Source organism: Microcaecilia unicolor, chromosome 14, assembly GCF_901765095.1.
Source record: "Microcaecilia unicolor chromosome 14, aMicUni1.1, whole genome shotgun sequence".
In the NCBI taxonomy this organism is placed as follows: Eukaryota; Metazoa; Chordata; class Amphibia; order Gymnophiona; family Siphonopidae; genus Microcaecilia; species Microcaecilia unicolor.
This window is the reverse complement of record NC_044044.1, coordinates 9526266-9548734: the sequence shown is the minus strand read 5'-3', so window position 1 is coordinate 9548734 and position 22469 is coordinate 9526266. Positions and strand designations below refer to the sequence as shown.

The 22469-nt window shown below is 45.5% G+C and overlaps 1 protein-coding gene across 1 annotated transcript in view; it reads left to right on the top strand.

Annotated features, from left to right (window-relative positions):
• The window catches only part of CAMTA2 (calmodulin binding transcription activator 2), a 177413-nt gene that overhangs the window by 123639 nt on the left and 31305 nt on the right, over positions 1–22469 (top strand). The window contains 2 exon segments of the mRNA XM_030187287.1: positions 5831–5949; positions 13978–14159. Of these exon segments, the coding sequence (XP_030043147.1) occupies positions 5831–5949; positions 13978–14159 (301 nt within the window).

Sequence of the window (22469 nt, the reverse complement as noted above, 5' to 3'; positions counted from 1 at the left end):
ATGCATTTCGAAGGGGGGGGGGGGAGGAGGAAGACATCTTATTGTTGGAATTAGTAAGTGAAATACTGTAGCAATACATTTTGTTTAAACATATATTGTTTCAAGACTGCCTATTTGTGGTTGGCATGAAGGCAAATTGCCAACTAGTGTTTAATCATAAATGACTATAATTTGCACAGAGTGGCAGGTGTAGCTCTGACCGCCTTGTTGAGCAGTCTGAATGGACCATTCATCTGTCGTCATTTACATTGTTACTGTGTGTAATATCCCTCATCCCTTATCCCTTTATTGTTTTAATTGTAATTTAGGCCCCTTCTTGTGTTTCTCCTGTTCATACCTTTGATATATACTGAAATACTTGTATACTGCTTAGATATTTCATCTTTAGTTATTATACTGCAAATAATAAGAACTGTGAATGTGAAAAATCCTGTCAGCAGTGATAATCCTGTCTCCTCCCACACGTGCTGCTAATTATCGGTAGTTTTTCTTCTATCAATAATACAGTATTTCCATAGGCGCCCGGTTTAAGAGGCTTGGGGTGGCTAAGCCTCCCCAGCCGGCAGCCACAAGTTCTCAACAACAGGCGCAGGATGGATCAGCTGTTTCTCTGTCTTTATTCTTCTCCGTTCCCTTCTCCTCCTCCAACCAGTCCCAACTCCTCTCTCTTCTTTGCAGTGCTGCCTGTGCCCTGTTTCTCCTCTTTCTCTCCCCTGCGCGCCTCAGTCTCTTCAGCCTTCAGGGCTGGCGACTCCTGCCCTGCCGACATGATCGAGCCCTGACTCCTGAGTGCTCCCGCCTTAATTGCTATTCGCTACAGTAGTAGCGAATAGCGATCGTCGATTTGCGCTGACTCATCTGCTGCCTTCAGCCCTCAGCCAGTCAGCCTTCCCACAAGGGTGCTCCCGTCATGATGCAACTTCCGCAAAGTCGGGAACGCGCAGGCGGGGCCGTCACTGAGAAGGCAAGGCTGGCTAAGAGTTTCCATCCACTTCCTTAGCTTCGATGGTAGAAGACCATAATAAATTCAAAAAAAAATTGTGGCATGCAGCGCACATTGAGAGGTAAGTGCTGACTCTGAGGCAGGTTTTAAGTCAAAATAAAAAAATGAATATTTTGTTTCATGCAGATCTCAGCCCATTTAGTTATGTTTCAACAAAAGAGTCTCTTTTGTTGAAACATAACTGATGGGCAGCCCCTAATGCAGTCCATTGGTTTTCTTATATTTTGCTTGTGATGACTTTTATTTTTACTTATTTTTTTTCTGTGTAAGCCCCACCCCCTTTAGCCTCCCCAAATAGTTTGGCCACCGACCGCCTATGAGTATTTCCCCTTTCTATTTATAGTATCTTTGCCCTCCTCCTACCAGGATTAACAATATTCCTCTCTCCCTCCCCCTCCAAAATAGCATCCGCAATAACAACATCTCCTTCCCAGGACCTTACTATCAGCACTGTTTCTCCTCCCCTGCTGTCTGCAGCAAGAGTATAACTCTGTTCCCGCTCCACACACTTTTTGCAATCTTTGTAAGCAGTTCTTAGAACAGTGAATAACATGCGGTACAATAGAGATAATATGGAAAGAGATCCTTGTGAGTGTGAAGATCAGAGAAAAGATGCCCAAGACCCCGATGCTCAGAACCTAATGCCGACATTAGAGCTGACTAGCTCCAGCGTTAATCTGCACAGAATGTTCAGAGGGCTTTAGCCCAGGAAACAACATTCACGCCAAAGATGGCCACAAACTGGATTTAACTGTAGTCAAATGGATGTTAATGAGGTTTTTTGCTATTCCTTTTCCAACGCTCAGAGAACAGTTCACAAACAAACCCTGCTCTTAAAGCTGGAAACCTACCACCTGGTCGAAGCTGGTGTGGGGGGAGGAGGAGATTTTGAAGATTTACTGTTTAAAATCTGCCGGTTTTAATTTGTTTTGGAAGTGGAAGGAAGCCCATTCCAGCCTCTAAGTGCGCCGGTTCTGAGCAAACCGAAAAGTGAAAGCACACGTCGGTACCTGTTTTCTGTGCTTAAATATAAGCCTTTCAAGTGACAAACGTTTTTTTTTAAAGCTTATATTTAAACCACAGCTACACTTGCCCATGTTTTTTTTTTATTTGTAGAAGGTTTCAAATTATGCAGCACACCAAAGATAAGTCATGGGCTTCATCTCAAGTACAAAAACAAAGAGTAATAACTTGGTGTATTACATAGCTTTTCTCCACGGGTGTGGAATCGCCCTCGGTTTCCCTCTTCCCAATCCCTTGTCTAATCCCAGTCAGCTACATAGTAGTGTGTAGGTTCAATCAGACATATGTTCATGCCAGTAAAATGTCTTTAATTTGCTGTTTAGGGAGGCATAAAGAAGGTGCCAAAGAGAAACAAAGGATAGTAAAAAAAAAAAAAAAAAAGCATGAATGTGTGTAAGAAAGAAAAGAACATGCAAGGGTAGAATAGAGTGAAACTTTCTCGGATAGCAGCGTTGAGGATAGATGAGGAGAGTTGATTTCATCTTGCCTATGTTAGAGAGAGAGATACGGCCTCAGCTTGCCTGGGTGAAAGGGCAGAGGAGAGATGGAGGGGAGCTAGTTTACCTGGATAAAAGGCTGAAGAGAGAGAGAGGAGGGAATTCAGGGGAGCCATCACCAGCTTGCCTGGGTGACAAGTCTGAGGGAGGCGATGAGGAGGAATGAAGGAGAGCTGGCCTCAAGAGGAGGAAGTACACGTTGGGGGTGGTGGTGAGGGAAGGGATGGGGGGGAACCATCCCTAAGTTACCTGGGTGACAGGACTGATGAGAGAAAGAGAAGGAAGTGGAGGGGAAGAATGGTGAAAAGCCATTCTCAACATGCCTGAATGACAGGGCTGTAGAGAAAGAGAGAGAGGAGGTGTGATAAGAGAGAGAGATGAATTGAGGCTGGGTGACATGGCTTCAGTCCCACTGCCACTTGTGGCTATTTTAGTCCCGTAGCGAAAAGCCATGAAGGGGGGAGGATGGGGGTATAAGTCCTCCTTTAGTTTGTCATAATGCAGGCCCTGACGTGTGAGGCTTCCTGCAGTGTAGAGCCAAGCAAGCCCTTCTGTATGTGTGTCCATCTGTGGGGGAATAGAGGGAGGTGAAAGGGTGAGAACAGGCAGGGTTGTTTTAGAAGCCCTGTGAAACCTGAACTGTGAGGTGCCTTCATTATCCAGGGCAGAGACAGAGCAAACACTTCAGTGCTGAGGGCCTGGCTTGGCAGCCCTGTCTCTCCAGGCATCTCTTGCTGTGCGTAAGTGAATGTGACACAGAGCTGTCGTTCAGTCTCTGGATGTAAGAAGGGGCTCGTGTGGATCTCAGAGACTGCTGGGACTTTGGAGAGATACAATGGACCAGGACAAGGAAGGTACAGTGTGGAGAGGAGGGGCCAGAATGTACTGCCATGTGAGGTAGATACTGAAGGATTGTATGTGTGTGTATGGATCTATCCAAGTCTGAGTCTGTTTATGCGCTAGTCATTCTGGGAACATGATCCGGATATGTGTGTTAACGTGTGTCTTTGTATTTGTGTTCCTGAATATCTCTGTACAAGGGGTTATTAAATTTCTACAGTACTGACGTGTCCATGGTATACAAGATGCTGTATTTATACAATCTGCATAGTATACTGGGGGGGGGGGGGGGGCATATGAGACATTGATAAGGTGCATAGTGTCATACGAGATGTTGTATTTACATGGTGTTGATGAGAGTGGACAGGAAATGCTATATATTTTCGGAGTGGACAGCATTGGGTGACACATCACTACCTTTTAGATGGTGCTGAAAGTGTATGCAGTCCTTTACGAGGCATTATATAAATACAGTATTGACAGTGTGTGAGACTATATGAAACATTGTTTTGATTATGCAGCACTGATGAGACGTGCAAAGTCATAAGAGGTCTTTAATATGGAACTGACAGGGTATGTGGGTGCAAAGAAAAGCTACGAGAATGGTACGGGATTTGCGTTACAAGACGTATGAGGAGAGACTTGATGACCTGAACATGTATACTCTGGAAGAAAGGAGAAACAGGAGTGATACGATACAGACGTTCAAATATTTGAAAAATATTAATCCATTAATAGCACGGACCCAGCAGCTTCCATTTGTTAAGTGTTGGCACTTGCACATAAAAGTGGTGATTTTACTACTTCCACTTGTAAGTGCCAACACTAACACTTACTTTACAAACTTGCACATAAAAATACTACCAATTAAGTAGCAAGGCAGCTATTTTTTTTTTTTTATTTGTCACCTTCTCTTTGGAATAGCCTTCCAAAGGGGTGAGACTAGAGAAATCATACATTCATTTTCGGACACTTCTTAAAACCTTCTACTTTATCACCTATGTAGAACAGAATTTAGAATAAGGGAAACATGGTTTCATTCATTTTTTTTTTTTAGTTAAGTTGTCATGCGGTGCTGTCTGTATAGTGAAGCATAACCTGTATTGTTTTATACTATGTAGTTAACTCTGGTTTGCTGTGCTTTCCTGTCACGATTGGAGTTCCATTGTCTGTTTTATTGTACATATAATGTTGTAATGTTTTCTTTTTTTTTACAAATTGTAAACCGTTCTGTTTTGCAGTTGCAATAAGATACGGTATATAAATTGACGTAAATAAATAAATAAAATCCGCAAACTAACCTTTTCCGGAGGTGCGAAGGCGGTAGAATGAGAGGACATGAAATGAGATTGAAGGGGGGCAGACTCAAGAAAAATGTCAGGAAGTATTTTTTCACGGAGAGAGTAGTGGATGCTTGGAATGCCCTCCCGCGGGAGGTGGTGGAAATGAAAACGGTAACAGAATTCAAACACGCGTGGGATAAACATAAAGGAATCCTGTTCAGAAGGAATGGATCCTAAGGAGCTTAGCCGAGATTGGGTGGCAGAGCCGGAGGCGGGGATAGTGCTGGGCAGACTTATACGGTCTGTGCCCTGAAGAGGACAGGTACAAATCAAAGTAGGGTATACACAAAAAGTAGCACATATGAGTTTGTCTTGTTGGGCAGACTGGATGGACCATGCAGGTCTTTTTCTGCCGTCATTTACTATGTTACTATGTATATGAGCATTTATATCTACATGGCATGGATCAGGTGTGTGCAGTTGTACTTGGGTGTTTTTGATATTTATACAACATTGCTAGTGCATGTGAGGCTGTATGAGAGATTTATTTATTTATTAGATACTTTATATACCACCTTGGGTCGATATTCAGCTCATGGCCTCTGTGGGCTAAATGAGACCCAGGTAGTCAGTCCCAGCACTGAATATCCAGGTCTTCAGCAGCTCCTAAAAGTTATGTAGGCACTGCCAATTATTCGGTGCCAGTACCTACCTAGCGATCCAATCAAATTAAGGGCTCCTTTTACAAAGCTGCACTACCATTAGCGGTGCACTGAATGCAAAGAAGCCCATGGGAATAGGATGGGCTTCTTCACATCTAGCGTGCCACTGATCGGTAGTTCAGCTTTCTGAAAGGAGCCCTAAGACTGTTAAATATTAGGTCCTGCTTGCCCGATAGATATCTGGGCACTAGCAGTGAATATTGATGGTTCCCGAATAATTCCAAGCTCTATCCCGGCAGTAACTGGAGAGTGCCAGGACAGCCTGTAGCGATATTCAGTGGCACTCTCTGGGTACGTGATGCTGAATATCAGCACTAGACCCTGCCAGTCTGATTTAGCTGGGTAGATATGTCCATATAGTGCTAACAGAACTGTATGAGATAGTATATTTACTCTGTTGATTCCATTAGCTGCAGCAGCCAGATTTTGGCTTACTTTCTTCACTCTGTCTTCCTTTCTTAGACAATCAGTTCAGGATGTCCATCTTGGAGCGTTTGGAGCAGATGGAGAAGAGAATGGCTGAGATGACAGCCCTGAGCCAGCATCAGCAAGGAGGAGCTGGAGATAGCCTCCATATCCAGGTAAGCAGCCCTGTGATGTCCGCTTATCCTTTTCCATCATACCAGCTTCCTTTATGTAACCGCTTCCATGTTCAAAAAGATTAATTACAAATCTAAGGGTCAGAGTAGGAAGCTGCAGGTTAGGGTCACACACCGATGGCTGAGTGCACGACTTCTAACGCAAAAGTTCATCACCAAGATGCAGTAATTAACGAATATGTAAATTATTGCTGCATTGCAAAGTATGCGCTATCAGAAAAGAGCAGTGCACATCCTGACAATAATCTGGAGCTCATTGCTAAAATATCCCCCTTCCTGTCTGTCTGTGTGTGTGCGGTGATTGACTTAACACACGGATAGAAAGGGGGACATTAAAAATAAAAGCTTCCAAGATTTGCATTTCTCCACCACCTCCAACACCACAAGAATTACTAAAAGCACTGTAGTTTAGCGGCATCTCCCTGTCCCTGATATATGAAACGTCCTGGTAGTATAGCAGCACCCCGACCTGACTTCCTCCCCCCTGCCCCCAACATAAAAAGAACATCACTGATAGCATAGTCTACCCCAGACCCTCCTCACTCATCTCAAGGTGCTCACTTGCTCATGTGTCTGGCATCACCGTCATTCAGTAGGTGGCATTCTGCCCAATAAAGTAATAAGCTGCCCCTGTCGTTTCATGAGAAAGCAAGCCACAGTTTGTACCTAAAAGAGCAGAATGTAGTATGTAAAACACAAGTCAGCTATCCCTAGAATTAGGGTCATTAGTGAGGCTTGTTGGTTATCTTTTTCTACCAGCATGTTATCTATATTTGCATCCTATGGCCCACGTAGAGTTACAGTGTAAGTTTGGATGACAGAAGTCCTATGCACAGGGCCTGCCCCTTGCATTTAATCTCTGCAGTATTTCTTGTATAAAACTGCTAATGTGCCAAGGGAGGACAGGGTAATCTCAGCACTATTTTTGGTACATCCAGGTCAGGATTCATTTTAAGCTTATGAAGGTTTGGAAACATTTTGAGAGCTTTGAAGTGGGCAATGTTTAGCTGGCAGCAGTCGGCATTTCTTTAAACACTGGCTACTGCCAACTAAATTAGACCCAGAGGTTCAGTAGTAACCCCTATCCATGGCCTGGCACTGAATATTCAGGTGTTTGGCACCAACTGGAAGTTATCTGGATACAGCTGCTATTCAGTGCAGGGGCGTAGTCAGACCTCGAGGTGGGAGGGGGCCAGATCCCAAAGTGTGGAGAGGGGGCACATTTTGGTCCACCACCACCCTGCTGCTCCCTGCCCCACCACCACCCTGCCCGCTCCCCACCCACTGCCGCCACTGCACATACCTTGGCTGTTGGGGGCATCTTCTACCATGTTAAATCATTTTTTTTTTTTTAAGTTTCACAATTCAAATACAAGCATTTACATCTTGCGACAGAAATTCAGAGTAAATATTATTTAAAGGAATCAACTTGAAGATATATAACTCTTTCTTAGACCACCTAATTCAAACAGAAGAAAGAAATAGAAATAGGGGCGTTAGGAAACATCGGTGGTATATTTTTAAAAAAGAAATTGAATGATAACAAAGATGGCCTGGAGATATCCACGTATTAACATAATAAATCCTGATTTTCTTACTTCTCAGAGTACTAACTGGTAACTTTTTTCATTTGCAAAAATTCTTTCAGTTGCACTGGTTCAAAGAAAACATATTTCTTATCAAGGTAATTTACTAAGCATTTACAGGGATAAGAAAGAAAAAATTTGGCCCCCAAACTTCGTGTCTCTTCTCTAAGTGATAGGAAAGCTTTACGTCTATCCTGAGTGGTTTTCACCACGTCAGGGTAGATCCAAATTCTGTCACCAAGAAACATTTTTGTTGAATTTCTGAAGAATATTTTCATTAAGGAGTTCAAATCTTGTTCAAACACCATCGAGACTAGTAAAGTTTTCCTTTCCAGAGCTGTAGTATCAGACTGTTCAAGAAAATCGGTCAGATTTTGTAAACCATCAGATTCTTTTGGTTTTTCTCCACGCTTTAAGTCAGGAAGGTAATATACTTTACTAAAAGGAGGAATCCGGTCTGGAGATGTTAAATCATTTTAAGTATTGACGCCAAATTACAGAATTACTGCCAGTGACTCTGACTCCTGTGAAGAAAAATATTTTTTAAGGTAGATTGGAGAGGAGGGGGGTGGTTGAGAGAGGGGTGGGGAGGGAATGGAGGGAAAGATGTTGGGTATGGGGACAAAGGGAAGAGAGAGAGATGCTGGAGCCAGAAGAGGAGGGGAGGAAGGGATGTACTAGACAATAGGAAGCAGGGAGAGTAGAGAGAGGGAGAACTTTTGGATAGGGGTGGAGGGGAGAGTAGGAAGGAAGAGAAGAGGGAAAGATGTTGGACCTGGGGGTAAAATGGAGAGAGGGACATATGTTGGACAGTTGGGGGGTGGAAGAGATGGAGAGATGTTGGAACTGGAGGTGGAGGGGAGAAACGGATATATACTGGACAGTAGAGGCAGGGAGAGTAGACAGAGGAAGAAATATTGGACCGGGGTGGAGGGGAGAGTAGGAAGGAAGAAAGATGGAAATATGTTGGACCTAGGGGCAAAAGTGAGAGAGGGAGGGATGCTGGACAGTGGGAGGACAATGGGGAGGACAGATGGGATAGAAAGGTGCTGTGGAATGGAGGGGAATGGACGAGGAGATGTCAGGCTACAAGGGTGTGGGGGGTGGAAAGGAAGAGGAGATGCTGAACTACAAAAGTGGAGATAGGGAGACGGGAGATGCTGAAAATGATGGAACCATGTGGAAGAGGCCAAGAGGGGTGGCAAGGAGCTGAGTGAGAGAAGGATAGTAAGTGGAGAGGGTTACTAGGGAGTGTTAAGAGGGACATGGGAGAGCTAGGGTGAGAGAGAGAAGGCGATAGAAAATTGATGGGTAGCTAATGATTAAAAAAGAGAATGGTGAGAATGACAATGTGTGAAGATGTCATTTTAAAGTTGTTTTATGTGTGGTAGTAATGGTGGATGGGCAAATTTGGAAGAGGGAAGGGAGGAGAGAGGGATGGGGCCCCCTCCTTAATTTCTGCGCTGTGTGCCAGTGTGTCTAACACTGGCCCTGGTGGAAAGAGTATATCATATGTTTGCATGGGATTAGATCAAAACTTTTCAAGACTCAAGCACAGCTCCCCAGGAATCTTGCTGGAGACTGATTCATGTCCCGAGTACAACAGACCTTAAAGGCCAAAAATATCTGAGTGCAACAGGACATGGGGCTGAAAATAGTAGAGAAGACTAGAACACAGTGGGCTAAAAATACCGGTAGAATGGGAAATATATTTTAAAATAACTTTGTAACTGATCTAGCCCCTTCCTAGGGGACAGACTGCAGACAGTTGGTCCTTACTATGATGTAACTGGTGCATACAGCATAAGGAAAATATTTGGAAGAACGGTGTTTTCTCTTTAGAAGATGCGACCCAGTAAAGGGCTCTACTTCTGGCTGAGATTCTTCCTACCACCCCTGAAAACAGGGTTAGTTATTGATGTTTATGACATCGGAGATCAGTTTTGATAAAATCTGTTTTTTTGGTCTGTAAGGAAATTACTGTGCTAGGAGAAATTAATCCATATTTTGCAGTGAAAACAAGTTGGAATGGTGTATTTTAGTATAGAACAAGAAAACCATGGATGAAATAACTAACTTTCGCAAATCTCTGAAGACACATCTCTTCAACAAAGCCTACAAAACTACCTCACCAACCCACCCAGTCATTCAAGTCCACCTTCTACACTAACCTGCCTCACACCTTCTTTCTCCCTTCCCTTAATCTGTGTACTTTACTAATTGTAACTGATAGCCTGGAATGACTATGTCATAACAAAACTCTGTAAGCCACATTGAGCCTGCAAATAGGTGGGAAAATGTGGGATACAAACGCAATAAAATAAAAATAAATAAATAAAAATGGTGAACTGCTCTAATCAAAGATTTCCTTAGCAAAATGGATCTTGAGTGCCTTGATGGAACAAATCTTGCTGTACTGTGATGCAGATGTATGGTCATTGCTTATGAACAGCATAATGGCATAGCTCATAGTATAACTAGACTTTATGGATCTTATTGGTTAACAGTTCTCAAAGAATGACATGGTACAGTGGAACTCGTGGGTGAGCATTTCATTGGAATGGGTCTTGCTGTGTAATGACACAGAATGAGTTGGTGCTATGGATCTTGCTGCAGAACACCTCCGAATGATCTTGCTGGTGAATGTATCATAAGTACATTAGTATTGCCATACTGGGACAGACCAAAGGTCCATCAAGCCCAACATCCTGTTTCCAACAGTGGCCAATCCAGGTCACAAATACCTGACAAGATCCCCCAAAAAAGTACAAAACATTTTATGCTGCTTATCCCAGAAATATTTTTCCCAAGTCCAATTTAATAATGGTCTCTGGACTTTTCCTTTAGGAAGCTGTCCCAAACCTTTTTAAAACTCTGCTAAGCTAACCGCCTTTACCACATTTTCTGGCAACGAATTCCAAAGTTGAATTACACGTTGAGTGAAGAAACATTTTCTCTGCTTCGTTTTAAATTTACTACTTTGTAGCTTCATCGCATGCCCCTTAGTCCTAGTATTTTTGGAAAGCGTAAACAGACGTTTCACGTCTACCCGTTGCACTCCACTCTTTATTTTATAGACCTCTATCATATCTCTAAGCTGAAGAGCCCCAGCCGCTTTAGCCTTTCCTCATAGGGAAGTCGTCCCATCCCCTTTATCATTTTCATCACCCTTCTCTGTGGAAAGTGATCAAATGGAAAGGCATGTCAGTGGAGATAGACCATGATTTGTTTCTACTAACTTTGCAGAAAAAGGAGGTAATGAAGTCTTTCATTGAGATGATGTGGAAGGAGAGCATTAATTATACAGTAGGTGACTCCCTTTTGTTATTACTATCAGTGTGAGGGTGGACCAAGAGAGCAACAAAGGTACTAGATGTACAGAAGATCCTGGGAGGCAGAAGGGGTGGAGAACATTGCGTCATTGAATGACTGGGATAAAACAGCTGCAGAGGCAAGAAGGGCCTTGAACTAAATAGAAGAGTGAGCAGGAGGGCAGGGGCGTAGCCAGACAACAGATTTTAGGTGGGCCTAGACAAGAAGTGGGTGGGCACCAAGTGTTCTCCCTCCCCCCAACCACCACCAAAAAAAATATCTCAGCTGGCGGGGAAAATGCTTCTTTCTACCTTGGCAGTCTGCAGCAGGCATGCGCTGAAAACTGAGAATGCGCAGATGCTGGTATCGTAGAGAGTAGTGTTTTCATTACCATTGGGGAAGTCTTCAGCTGGCCGAGCTTGGGATTCCCACCAGCTACCGCTAAAGGTGTGCTACTGATGGATGGGCCAGGCCCACCTGTGGCTACACCACTGCAGGAGGGTGGCTGGCAATTAAGGAGAGAATCCAGTGGAAGCTCTGAAGTGATGGAGAAGTGCAGGGTCCTAATGACACTTGAATGCAAACAATATGCTGAACTTTGTTTGCATTTGGGGCCAGGAGGAAATGTGTACATTGACTGGAGGAGGGAAGCAAAGGAATGAACTTGAAGAGAAGGAAAGAGGAGAGGAGGCAAGGATTTAGGGCTTGTTTGTGAGCACTGGTTCTATGAGGGAACAGGAGCGGGAAAAGCTGAGGGATGGAGGAGGGGCGTAACTTATGGCTCTTTCTCTGAGGACACAGTTCCAGTATGAAAGTGAAGCCCAGTGATGAGTGGCAGGGAAGGGGAGAGGGAATATGGAATGAGAAAAGAGTGGAAAGGAAATGGAACAGAGAAAATGATAAAACAAAGTGCAAAAGAAAAAACATGGAGATGATTCAGATATGCACTACAGATTAAAGCAGGGGCAAGGAACTTCCAGCCTGCTGGCCAGATGTGGGTCATGCTTCAGTTTTATCCAAGCTATGAGTTATCCTCCCTCCTTCCTCTTCAGTTCTAGCTAATTTATGGGTTATTCTCCCCCCTTCCCTGGGAGGGGTATGAGAATTTACAAGCTGCTGCCCATTCCTGCTGTTCTTTACATGGGTGCTCTAGATTTGCATAAGTATAGAGGATAGGAGTAGACAGGGGTAACTAGAGGGGGAGGGGAATGCAGGAATGGAAAAGGAAAGAAGGGATAGAGAAGAGAGAAAGGAAAAAGAAATAAGTAAATATTTTAGAAACATCAAGCAAAATCTTACTTAAAAAAAGAGCCAAGCAAAAAGGGCAAAACAACTACAAAAAAGTCCAGAACGCTTCCTTCAATCCTGCTTCTTCCATGACACATGGAACTGTCAATACAGCCTTCAGACAAAAACAAAAAAAAGACTGCTGCCTCTGTGTTAGAGAAATATTTTACTGAAACAAACATTTTTAAAACCTGAAGGGGTTTCAATTAAAAAAAAAAAAAGCTTTTGCAAGTACAGTAATATGCACATTTATGCCATAGAACTACTGCAGAACTTTCCAGCCTTAATAGCCCTGACATACCACAGGCCACAAGCCATTCATATATGATTGGGAACCTGAGAGACATGGGTTATATCGGAAGGGACCTATGTAGCTGCTTTTGTGATGTGATTGTGCCCCCCCCCCCCCCCCCCCCCCCCAAGTCTTCTACCTGGCATACTGTTTCTGAGCTGTGCAGTTATCCACAAGAATCATGTGGTATAAGCCAGCCCAGCCTGCTGGATAATAATAGCACACCCTCCATCCCTCTCGTGGATCAGAGCCAGTGAACCGTCTTTTATCTCAGCCTGCTATATCAGGAAAGGGTGATGGGGGTGTGCAGAATAGTGCAGGGCTTTTGCAGAATGGAATTAAGAGGACTTTAAGTCTCCTGCCAAAGGGAACAGAGCACATACTTTCCACGATATGCATGCATGAACTTGGGGGTAGGGGTGTACTGCATTTTTGATTATCAGCTCTGAAGTTTCCTTGTGCGTCAGTGGAAAAACTCTTCTTACAATAACATTGACCTCTCCTGCCCTGCTCCTTGCCCCTTCCTAGGCTTTTGGTGCGTCCTCCTTAGCTGGTATCAGCTTGGTCTGAGGCTGGAGGAGAGCAAGGACTCAGGATAGTCCCCAGTCATTCAAGGCCTCATACAGCCTTTTTCACACAGTTGATTACTGGAGAGTTAGATTTGGAAACTGTTATGTTTTCCTGCTCAAAGTACAGGCAAAGCAGTAACAGGGCAATTCTACAACTTAGAGCCAAGATGTAGGTGTCACAGTGCCAATTCTATAACAACTTCAGTGTGTGCCTAAGCCATTACAGAATACTAATGCAAAGCCGTGATGGCTCGCTGAAATATAGGTATAGCCACATAACAGGTCAGTTGGCACGCCAAAGTGCACCATGTAGTGCATGCAATTGATGGTATTCTATACATTTTGCATGTCGCTTGGCAACACACCCATGCTCCATCCATGTGTATGCACCCCTCACAGTTACATGCTAAGCAACCCTAACACATACATTATAGGATAGCATCTCGCTTTTGTATGTAACTTCCAATTATTGGCACCTCTGACACATGTAAGTGCTGTGGTTTTTTTTTAAAAATATCATACTCGTACATGTGGTGCTTAACAATAGGTGCCCAGTTATACAATTGTCCTTTAGGTGCATTTTTGGTCAGTTTTCAAAGGGTTTAGGATCTTAACCTAATGAGTTAAGCATCTAACTTGACCCCTTTGAAAATGAACTACAGTTGAGTGTCTAAATTTAAGTACCTAAAAAGTGGGCTACAGTGGTAGTCAGGAAGAGGGGTAATAAGTTAGATGCCCAATTCTAGGTAGATTAATTTTAGCCCTAAATTTAGAAGAATTTTCAACTGAAAATTTGGGCTCCTAACCTTGGGTGAAAGTCACCTATATTTACTGCAACACTGAGCTTTTTTTTTTTTAAACATTTGACCACCTTGGTGTTGATATCTGGAGCAAAATTCACAAGATACTCTCCCTCAGGAACTTGGGATTCTGATTTATTTCTATTTGGTATGTTTTGCTTCAGCAGACATCAGGAGATTCATTTGAGGCACGCATTGTGGCAGTATGTGAGAAGATGATGTCCCGCCCTTGCTGGCTGCACTCAGAACGTCTTGTCCATGATGTTGGCTTACGTGGGATGACACTGCTACACCTTGCTGCTGCTCAGGGCTATGCCAGATTGGTGGAGACCCTCATCAAGTGGAGGTGCGCAGAAAAACAGGGACAGGGCTTAATGAGATCCTTCCGAATATGTGAGAAAGCACTGTGCATGTAACATAACAGCAGAACTGAGAACAATTTTTGTAAAACAGCAAGGAACCACTATCTACACTTCAAAGCTAAAATTAAAAGAACAAACAAAATAAAACAAAAAGCACTGCAAAGTATTTTAGTAGGAATGGTGATTATGTTAGGTTAATGATCAGAAATGCAGAGCTTTCCAGACTAGAAAAAGGTATTTGCTTCAAATAAGTTTCCAGAACACATATACCCCCAGATTCTATATAGCGCGATTTACGGTGTGCATGCAAATACAGTCATATTCTGTATTTGCTCACGCAGCTTAGTTAACATGCCAGTCAGTGTTGATAATTGCCAATTAACAAGCAATTCTCCAAGGACAAGCAGGCTGCTTGTTCTCACAAGTGGGTCGACGTCCGTATCGGCCCAGGAATCAGCATTTTGCAAGCAAAATATTAAAAAAAGTTTTGACAGAGTCTTCTGGAGCACGTGCGGACCAGTTTCCCCGCCTGTCACGTCAGCGCGTTCCCTCAGTTGTTTTTTCTTCACGGTGAGTTGCGGTGTTTGCTTCACTGCTCCTCAGGCCCAGGAGAGTCTTCGTTTTCTTCGATTTTTTTTCTTTTCTTCATTATCGTTCTCAAATATTAAGAAAAAAAGTAGAGAGCCTTCACTATTGTTAGTTTTTCTCCCTTTTAAAGTTTCCTTTCTTTTTCGATGCGGCCGGCTTTTTTCCTTTATTTTTGTGCCTTTTTCTTTTAACAGGCACAATCACGTCGTTTGATTTTGCTGAAGCCATTTTTCCTTCTATGTCATTGAAGACTCCCAGTGGCTTCAAACGTTGTACTCAGTGCAACCGGACCATCTCAGGTACCGATACCCACGCCTGGTGTATCCAATGCCTTGGGCCTGACCATAGCCCAGCCACTTGTAGTCTGTGTCTTCGTATGAAGAAATGGACCCAAGCATCTCGAGAAGCTCAACGAGAAAAGCTCTTTGGGGCTAGGTCTGGTCCTTCGATATCGACATCGGTACCGAGATCGGCGACATCGAGGGAAACATTGACGTCGGGAGCGGAGGTAATGGTTGCTGAAAGACCAATTTGCGCTGGGAGCAGTGAGGCATCGAGTGGGTCTCCACCTGCCTTGAGACCTCCTGCTATGCATGCCCCCCGGGACCGACCTTCGTCGGACCCAGCCCTGAGGAGGCGTGAGGTTTCTATGTCCTCATTGGTACCGAGGAGTCTCGATGACGGGCATCGAGCGAAGGCAAAGAAGCACCATCATCGTTCTCCTTCGACACACGGTGCTGGGAGCTCCGGGGTGTCGAGGGATTCGGCACCCGAGAAGCATCGGTGTCTAGAGGATTGCTCCCCCTCTATTCAGGAGATGCCGATGCGTCGGTCTATCAGCCAGGTACCTGCTCCCGAACCTCAACAGATTCTGCCACCGGTACCGACCCCGCAGCCTTGTCCGACAGCGGCTCTTGACGAGCGCATCAGGGCCCTGCTTCCAGAGCTTCTGGAAGGATTGCTGTGCCAGTCTGCCTCGGTGTCGGGGGTGCTTGCGCCTTCCGTACCGTCTGCTGCAACGGCATCTGGCCCTTCACCTGTGGTGAGGTCCCCGACCTCGGTGCCACTTGCGGCATCGGTGTTGGCTGCCACCCAGGTCGACTCCCCTTCGACGTCGGTGGAGGAAGCTTCACCGTAGTCTAGGCAGGCGTCGACTTCTCGGCACCGCCATCAAGGACGTTGCTCCTCGGCGTCGAGGCAGGCTCAGTTTCGGACTGGTCTTGTCCGATACTGAAGATGAGCGTTAGTGGGAGGAAAAGAAAGATCCCAGGTACTTTTCTTCTGACGAGTCCTATGGGATTCCCTCTGAACCTTCCCCTCCACCAGAAAGGGAAAGGGAAATAGGACTTGATATACTGCCTTTCTGAGGTTTTTGCAAATACATTCAAAGCGGTTTACATATATTCAGGTACTTATTTTGTACCAGGGGCAATGGAGGGTTAAGTGACTTGCCCAGAGTTACAAGGAGCTGCAGTGGGAATCGAACTCAGTTCCCCAGGATCAAAGTCCACTGCACTAACCACTAGGCTACTCCTCCACTCCCGGAGAGTCTATCCTTTACCTCCTTTGTCCGGGAAATGGCTGCGGCTATTCCCTTCCCTATGGAGGTTGAGGATGAGCCCAGGGCTGAGGTGCTCGAGGATTATCCTTCTCCGCCTAGAGAGGCTGCAACGGCCTCCTTCGCATAATGTACTGAAGGAAGTCCTTATGCGAAGCTGGCCGTTCCCTCTGTCTAATCCCATGATCCCGAAAAAAGCTGAATCCCAATATCGGATCCACGGTGAACCTGGTTTGATGAGGTCTCAGCTACCTCACATTTCAATGGTGGTGGACTCTGCCCTCAAAAGAGCCAAGAGCACTAGGGACTATGCCTCGGCACCCCCAGGCAGAGAATCTAGAACCTTGGACTCTTTTGGGAGGAAGACGTACTAGGCCGCTATGCTCGCTGCCAAGATCCAGACTTACCAGCTCTTCACGAGCGTCCACTTGCGGAACTCGGTGAGGCAACTGTCCAGCTTGGTTGATGCACCGAGTTCCGCAAGCCTTTTCACCAGGTGGTCAGGCAGCAGAAGGCGTGTCGAAAATTCCTGGCCAGCGGTACGTTCGACACTTTTGATGTAGCATCCGGGATCGCTGCCCAAGGTATAGTGATGCACAGACTCTCATGGCTGCATGTCTCTGACCTGGATCATTCGGTCCAGCACCGGATGGCGTATGTTCCTTGCCGGGGGGGATAACCTTTTTGGTGCGAAAGTAGAGGATCTAGTTGACCAGATCAAGAAGCACAATGATGCTATGGATTCTCTCTCCCGCCTTCTGCTATTACCTCCTCATCTAGGAGGTTTTTTGGAGGGAAGAGGAGTTCTCCCTATTCCTATGCTTCTCGGCAGCCTGACCAGGCTCAGCCCCAGCACGCTCGTTCTCGTCAACAGCGTGCGCCTAAGGCCACTGCAGCTCCCCAGCAAAAGCAAGGGACGGGCTTTTGACTGGCTCCAGTTCAGCATAGCTTCAGTAAACGTGTCTGTACTGGACGCTTTGCCGGTTGGGGGGAGGTTAATGTTTTTTCACCAAAGGTGGCCTCTCATAACCTCCAACCGGTGGGTTCTTCAAATTGTCCGGTTAGGATACACCCTCAATCTGGAATCCAAGCCTCCAAATTGCCCACCGGGAGCTCAGTCCTTCAGCTCCCTGCACAAGCAGGTACTTGCAGAGGAACTCTCCGCCCTTCTACAGGCCCAAGCAGTCAAACCCGTTCCACCAGGGGTAGAAGGGCTGGGATTCTATTCCAGGTACTTCCTTGTGCAAAAGAAAACAGGGGGGATGCGTCCCATCCTAGACCTAAGGGCCCTGAACAAATTTCTTGTCCGTGAAAAGTTCAGGATGGTTTCCCTAGGCACCCTTCTTCCCATGATTCAGGAAAACGATTGGCTATGCTCTCTGAACTTAAAGGATGCTTACACACACATCTCGATACTTCCAGCTCACAGGAAGTATCTTCGATTTCGGCTGGGAACACAGCACTTTCAGTACCGTGTACTGCCTTTTGGCCTGGCATCGGTGCCCAGAGTGTTTACAAAATGCCTAGCTGTAGTCGCAGCATCTCTACGCAGACTGGGAGTGCATGTGTTTCCTTATCTTGACGATTGGCTGGTGAAGAGCACCTTGAAGAAAGGTGCTCTGGAGTCCATGCGAATGACTATTCAGGTGATGGAGCTACTGGGGTTCGTCATAAATTATCCCAAGTCCCATCTCACCCCAGTCCAAAAATTGGAACTCATTGGAGCTCTGTTGAACACCCAGACAGCTCGAGCTTATCTCCCTGAGGCAAGGGTGGATAATCTTTTGTCCCTGGTGTCCATGGTTCGAGCGTTTCAGCAGGTCACGGCTCGGGGCACATGGCCTCCACAGAGACTTCTGGGGCACATGACCTCCACAGTTCATGTAACGCCCATGGCACGTCTACATATGAGATCAGCTCAATGGACCCTAGCTTCCCAGTGGTTTCAAGCTGCGGGGGATCTAGAGGATGTAATCCAGCTGTTCATTGACTTTTGGAATTCTCTTCAGTGGTGGACGATTCAATCCAATTTTACTTTGGGGCGACCATTCCAAGTTCCTCAGCCACAAAAAGAGCTGACGACGGATGCGTCTCTCCTGGGGTGGGGAGCTCATGTAGATGGGCTCCACACTTAGGGAGCCTAGTCCTTTCAGGAAAAAGGTCTGCAGATCAACCTCCTGGAATTAAGAGCGATCTGGAACGCTCTAAAGGCTTTCAGAGATCGGCTGTCCAACCGAGTAATCTTAATTCAGACAGACAATCAGGAGCCATGTTCTATACCAACAAGCAGGGGGGGCACCAGATCTCACCCTCTGTGTCAGGAAGCCGTCCAGATGTGGCTTTGGGCTTGCCGTCATGGCATGTTTCTCCAAGCCACTTATCTGGCACGCGTAAACAACAGTCTGGCCAACAGGTTGAGCAGGATAATGCAACCTCATGAGTAGTCACTGAACATGGGCGTAGTCCGCAAGATCTTCCAAGCGTGGGGCACCCCCTCTGTGTATCTTTTTGCCACTCAGATCAATCACAAGGTCCCTCAGTTCTGTTCCAGGCTTCAGGCCCACGACAGACTAGCGTCAGATGCCTTTCTCCTACATTGGAGGACAGGCCTTCTGTATGCGTATCCTCCCATACCTCTGGTAGGGAAGACTTTACTGAAACTCAAGCAAGACCGCAGAACAATGATCCTGATTGCACCCTTCTGACCGCGTCAGATTTGGTTCCCTCTTCTTCTGGAGCTGTCCTCCAAAGAACCGTGGAGATTGGAGTGTTTTCCAACCCTCATCACTCAGAACGAAGGGTCACTTCCACATCCCAACCTCCAGTCTCTTGCTCTCTTGGCCTGGATGTTGAGAGCTTAGAGGGTGTCTCCTGAGTCTTGCTTGTTTCCAGAAAAGATTCCATGAAGAGGTGTTACTCTTTCAAATGGAGGAAGTTTGCTGTCTGGTGTGACAGTAAGGCCCTAGATCCTCTTTCTTGTCCTACACAGACCCTGCTTGAATACCTTCTACACTTGTCAGAGTCTGGTCTCAAGACCAACTCCATAAGAGTTCACCTTAGTGCGATTAGTGCTTTTCATTGCCGTGTAGAGGGTGAGCCTATCTCTGGACAGCCTTTAGTTGTTCACTTCATGAAAGGTTTGCTTTTGTCAAAGCCCCCTTTCAAATCTCCACCAGTGTCATGGGATCTCAATGTCATTCTCACTCAGCTGATGAAAGCTCTTTTTGAGCCACTGAATACCTGCTATCTGAAGTACTTGACCTAGAAGGTCGGTGGCTGTTACTTCAGCTCGTAGAGTCAGTGAGCTTCAGGCCTTGGTAGTACATGCACCTTATATCAAATTTCATCACAACAGTGTAGTCCTCAGCACGCACCCTAAGTTCCTGCCAAAGGTGGTGTCTGAGTTCCATCTGAACCAGTCAGTCGTCTTGCCTACATTCTTTCCCCGTCCTCATACCCACCCTGGCGAAAGCAGTTTGCATACCTTGGACTGCAAGAGAACACTGTCCTTTTACGTGGAGTGGACAAAGCCCTTTAGACGGTCCGCCCAGTTGTTTGTTTCTTTCAATCCCAACAGGAGGGGTGTCACCATCGGAAAACGCACAATCTCCAATTGGCTAGCAGATTGCATTTTCTTCACTTATGCCCAAGCTGGGCTGACTCTGGAGGGCCATGTCACGGCTCATAATGTTAGAGCCATGGCTGCGTCAGTGGCTTACTTAAAGTCAGCCTCCATTGAAGAGATTTGCAAGGCTACAACGTGGTCATCAGTCCACACATTGACATCTCACTACTGCCTTCAGCAGGATACACGACGTGACAGTCTGTTTGGGCAGTCGGTGCTGCAGAATCTGTTCGGGGTTTAGAACCCATCTCCACCCCCCTAGACCCATTTTTTTTCTGTTCCAGGCTGCACTCTCAGTTAGTTGTTTATGGTTTCAGGTCAATCTAAGTTATGTCCTCGCCGTTTCGAGTCCTAGTTGACCAATGTTCATTGTTTTGAGTGAGTCTAGTTGCTAGGGATACCCCACGTGTGAGAACAAGCAGCTTGCTTGCCCTCGGAGAAAATGAAGATACTAACCTATAGCTGGTATTCTGTGAGGACAGCAGGCTGATAGTTCTCACAATCCCGCCCACCTCCCCTTTGGAGGAGTTATTTGCTTCTTTTTATGCTTTTTGATTTAACTGAGGGACTCTCGTGACGGGCAGGAAATCGGTCCACGCATGCGCGGTGTGCGCTGCACGCGCACCAGAAGACTCTGGCAAAACTTTTTAAATGTTTTGCTTGCAAAATGCCGATTCCTGGGCCGACGCGGACGTCGACCCACTTGTGAGAACAATCAGCCTTCTGTCCTCGGAGAGTACCAGCTACAGGTTAGTATCTTCACTTTATCGACACTAATTGGCATTCATTAGAATTTACACGCAGAACTGTCTCAGTGTAGTGTATAATGTGATGCACATAACCTAGTCTTTGGAGAGATACCTAAAGCTGATCCTGGCTTTTTGACCTTGCATCCCCAATGTATCATAACACCTATAGCACTGGCATCTTCCATTTTGAAAACACATTCTAAAAAGCCAAGGACCTGTGTGTGCCAGCTATTCTCATAAGGCCTTCCCTGATAGTATAGGGGACCTGGTTTTAACTCCAGAGTTTCTGGAATGCCACGTGACTCAGAGCTGTGTCATGCTAAGCAAGAGTAATTCAGAGAAGACTATGCACTCTGTTTGGCTTAAGAAAACCTGTAAGAGTTGTAGCTTTAGGGAGGTACGCGGGAGACATAGTTTTATAGTCTCTCAGAACAGTTACTGTATGAATATGACATCCTAATCAGTAAAGACTAATCAGATGGCAGCATGTTCTTTGGCTGTCTTGCTGGGAGTTTCAAATTTGAGAATGCATATAACTTAAGGTTAACAAATAAAAGGAAAAATACAGAATGAGATATTAGACTGACTTGTAGATTTCTCGACCTATTTTTAGGATCTCACACTCCATTCCTCAGATCAGAAAATGTAAGTAATGTAGTAAATTATGGCAGTTACTGATCTGTATTGTCCATTCAGTCTGCCTAAGAAGGTATCCAAAGTTGTGTTTGCTGCTCCATGCAAGCTACACCTCTTTATGCCTGGTTTAAAATGTGAAGATCATTTGTTACTTAGATCCATCTTATTTCTATGTAAGGATTTTCAGTGTTTATCCCATGAATGTTTGCATTCTGTCACTATTTTTGTCCTCACCATCTCCACTGGGAGGGTATTCCAAACATCCACTATCACCTCTGTGAAAAAGTGTTTTGTGATAGTAACATAGTAAAGGACAACAGATATAGGTCTGTATGGTCCATAAAATTACAAGCAAAAACCTCAAGTGATAATCTGAAGGGGAAAGGAGAGCAGAGAAGATTAATGGTTGATGAGGCAGATGTGAGATCGGAGTCTCAGTTGGAAAGGCTGCTTGGTTAGTTTGAGCTGCTTCTGGTATTATCTTCCTCCTTGAGGTGCCTTCCTCACTGTTCTCAAAGTCTCTCCTTCCTCCTTACCACTTGAGTAGTCATTGTATTACGGTAGGTAACAACAGATAAGTCAATTGGTGTAACAAGTCTGATTCTTTCCTCTTCCTTGTGCTATTTCTGCCCCTGTTCCTCCCCACCACCCCCCGACTGCTCCTGTGATTTTTCATCCCTGCATCAATGCTCCCATGTTGTCATCTCTCCTCCCCTCCCTCTTCCACTTCTCTTGTAGATTGTTTCTCTATCATTCACTATTCTTTTGGTCTCACTTCCCCTTCTCTTCACTGCTTCTGGCCGTTTTTCCTGCCTCCCTGCTCTTGTACTATAATTCTCCTCCCCTATCCCACTGTGCCTACAATCTGTTCTCCCTCCTCCAGTGTTCCTGCAGTCTTTCCTATTCCCCCCCCCCCCCCCCCCCTTTCAGTGCTCCTGTGGTCTCCAGCCTTCTATCACCATTTCTGCAGTTTCCTCTTCATTATTATTGTAGAATTTCTTCTCCCCAACCCTCAGTCAGTGCTCCTGCAATCTGCCGCCCTATCCTCCCTCCTCATGCTCAGCCTTTTGCCTGAGGTCTCATCTCCTTCCTGGTAGTCTGTCCCCTTAGGTCTTACCTCCCTCCTGGTGGTGTTTTG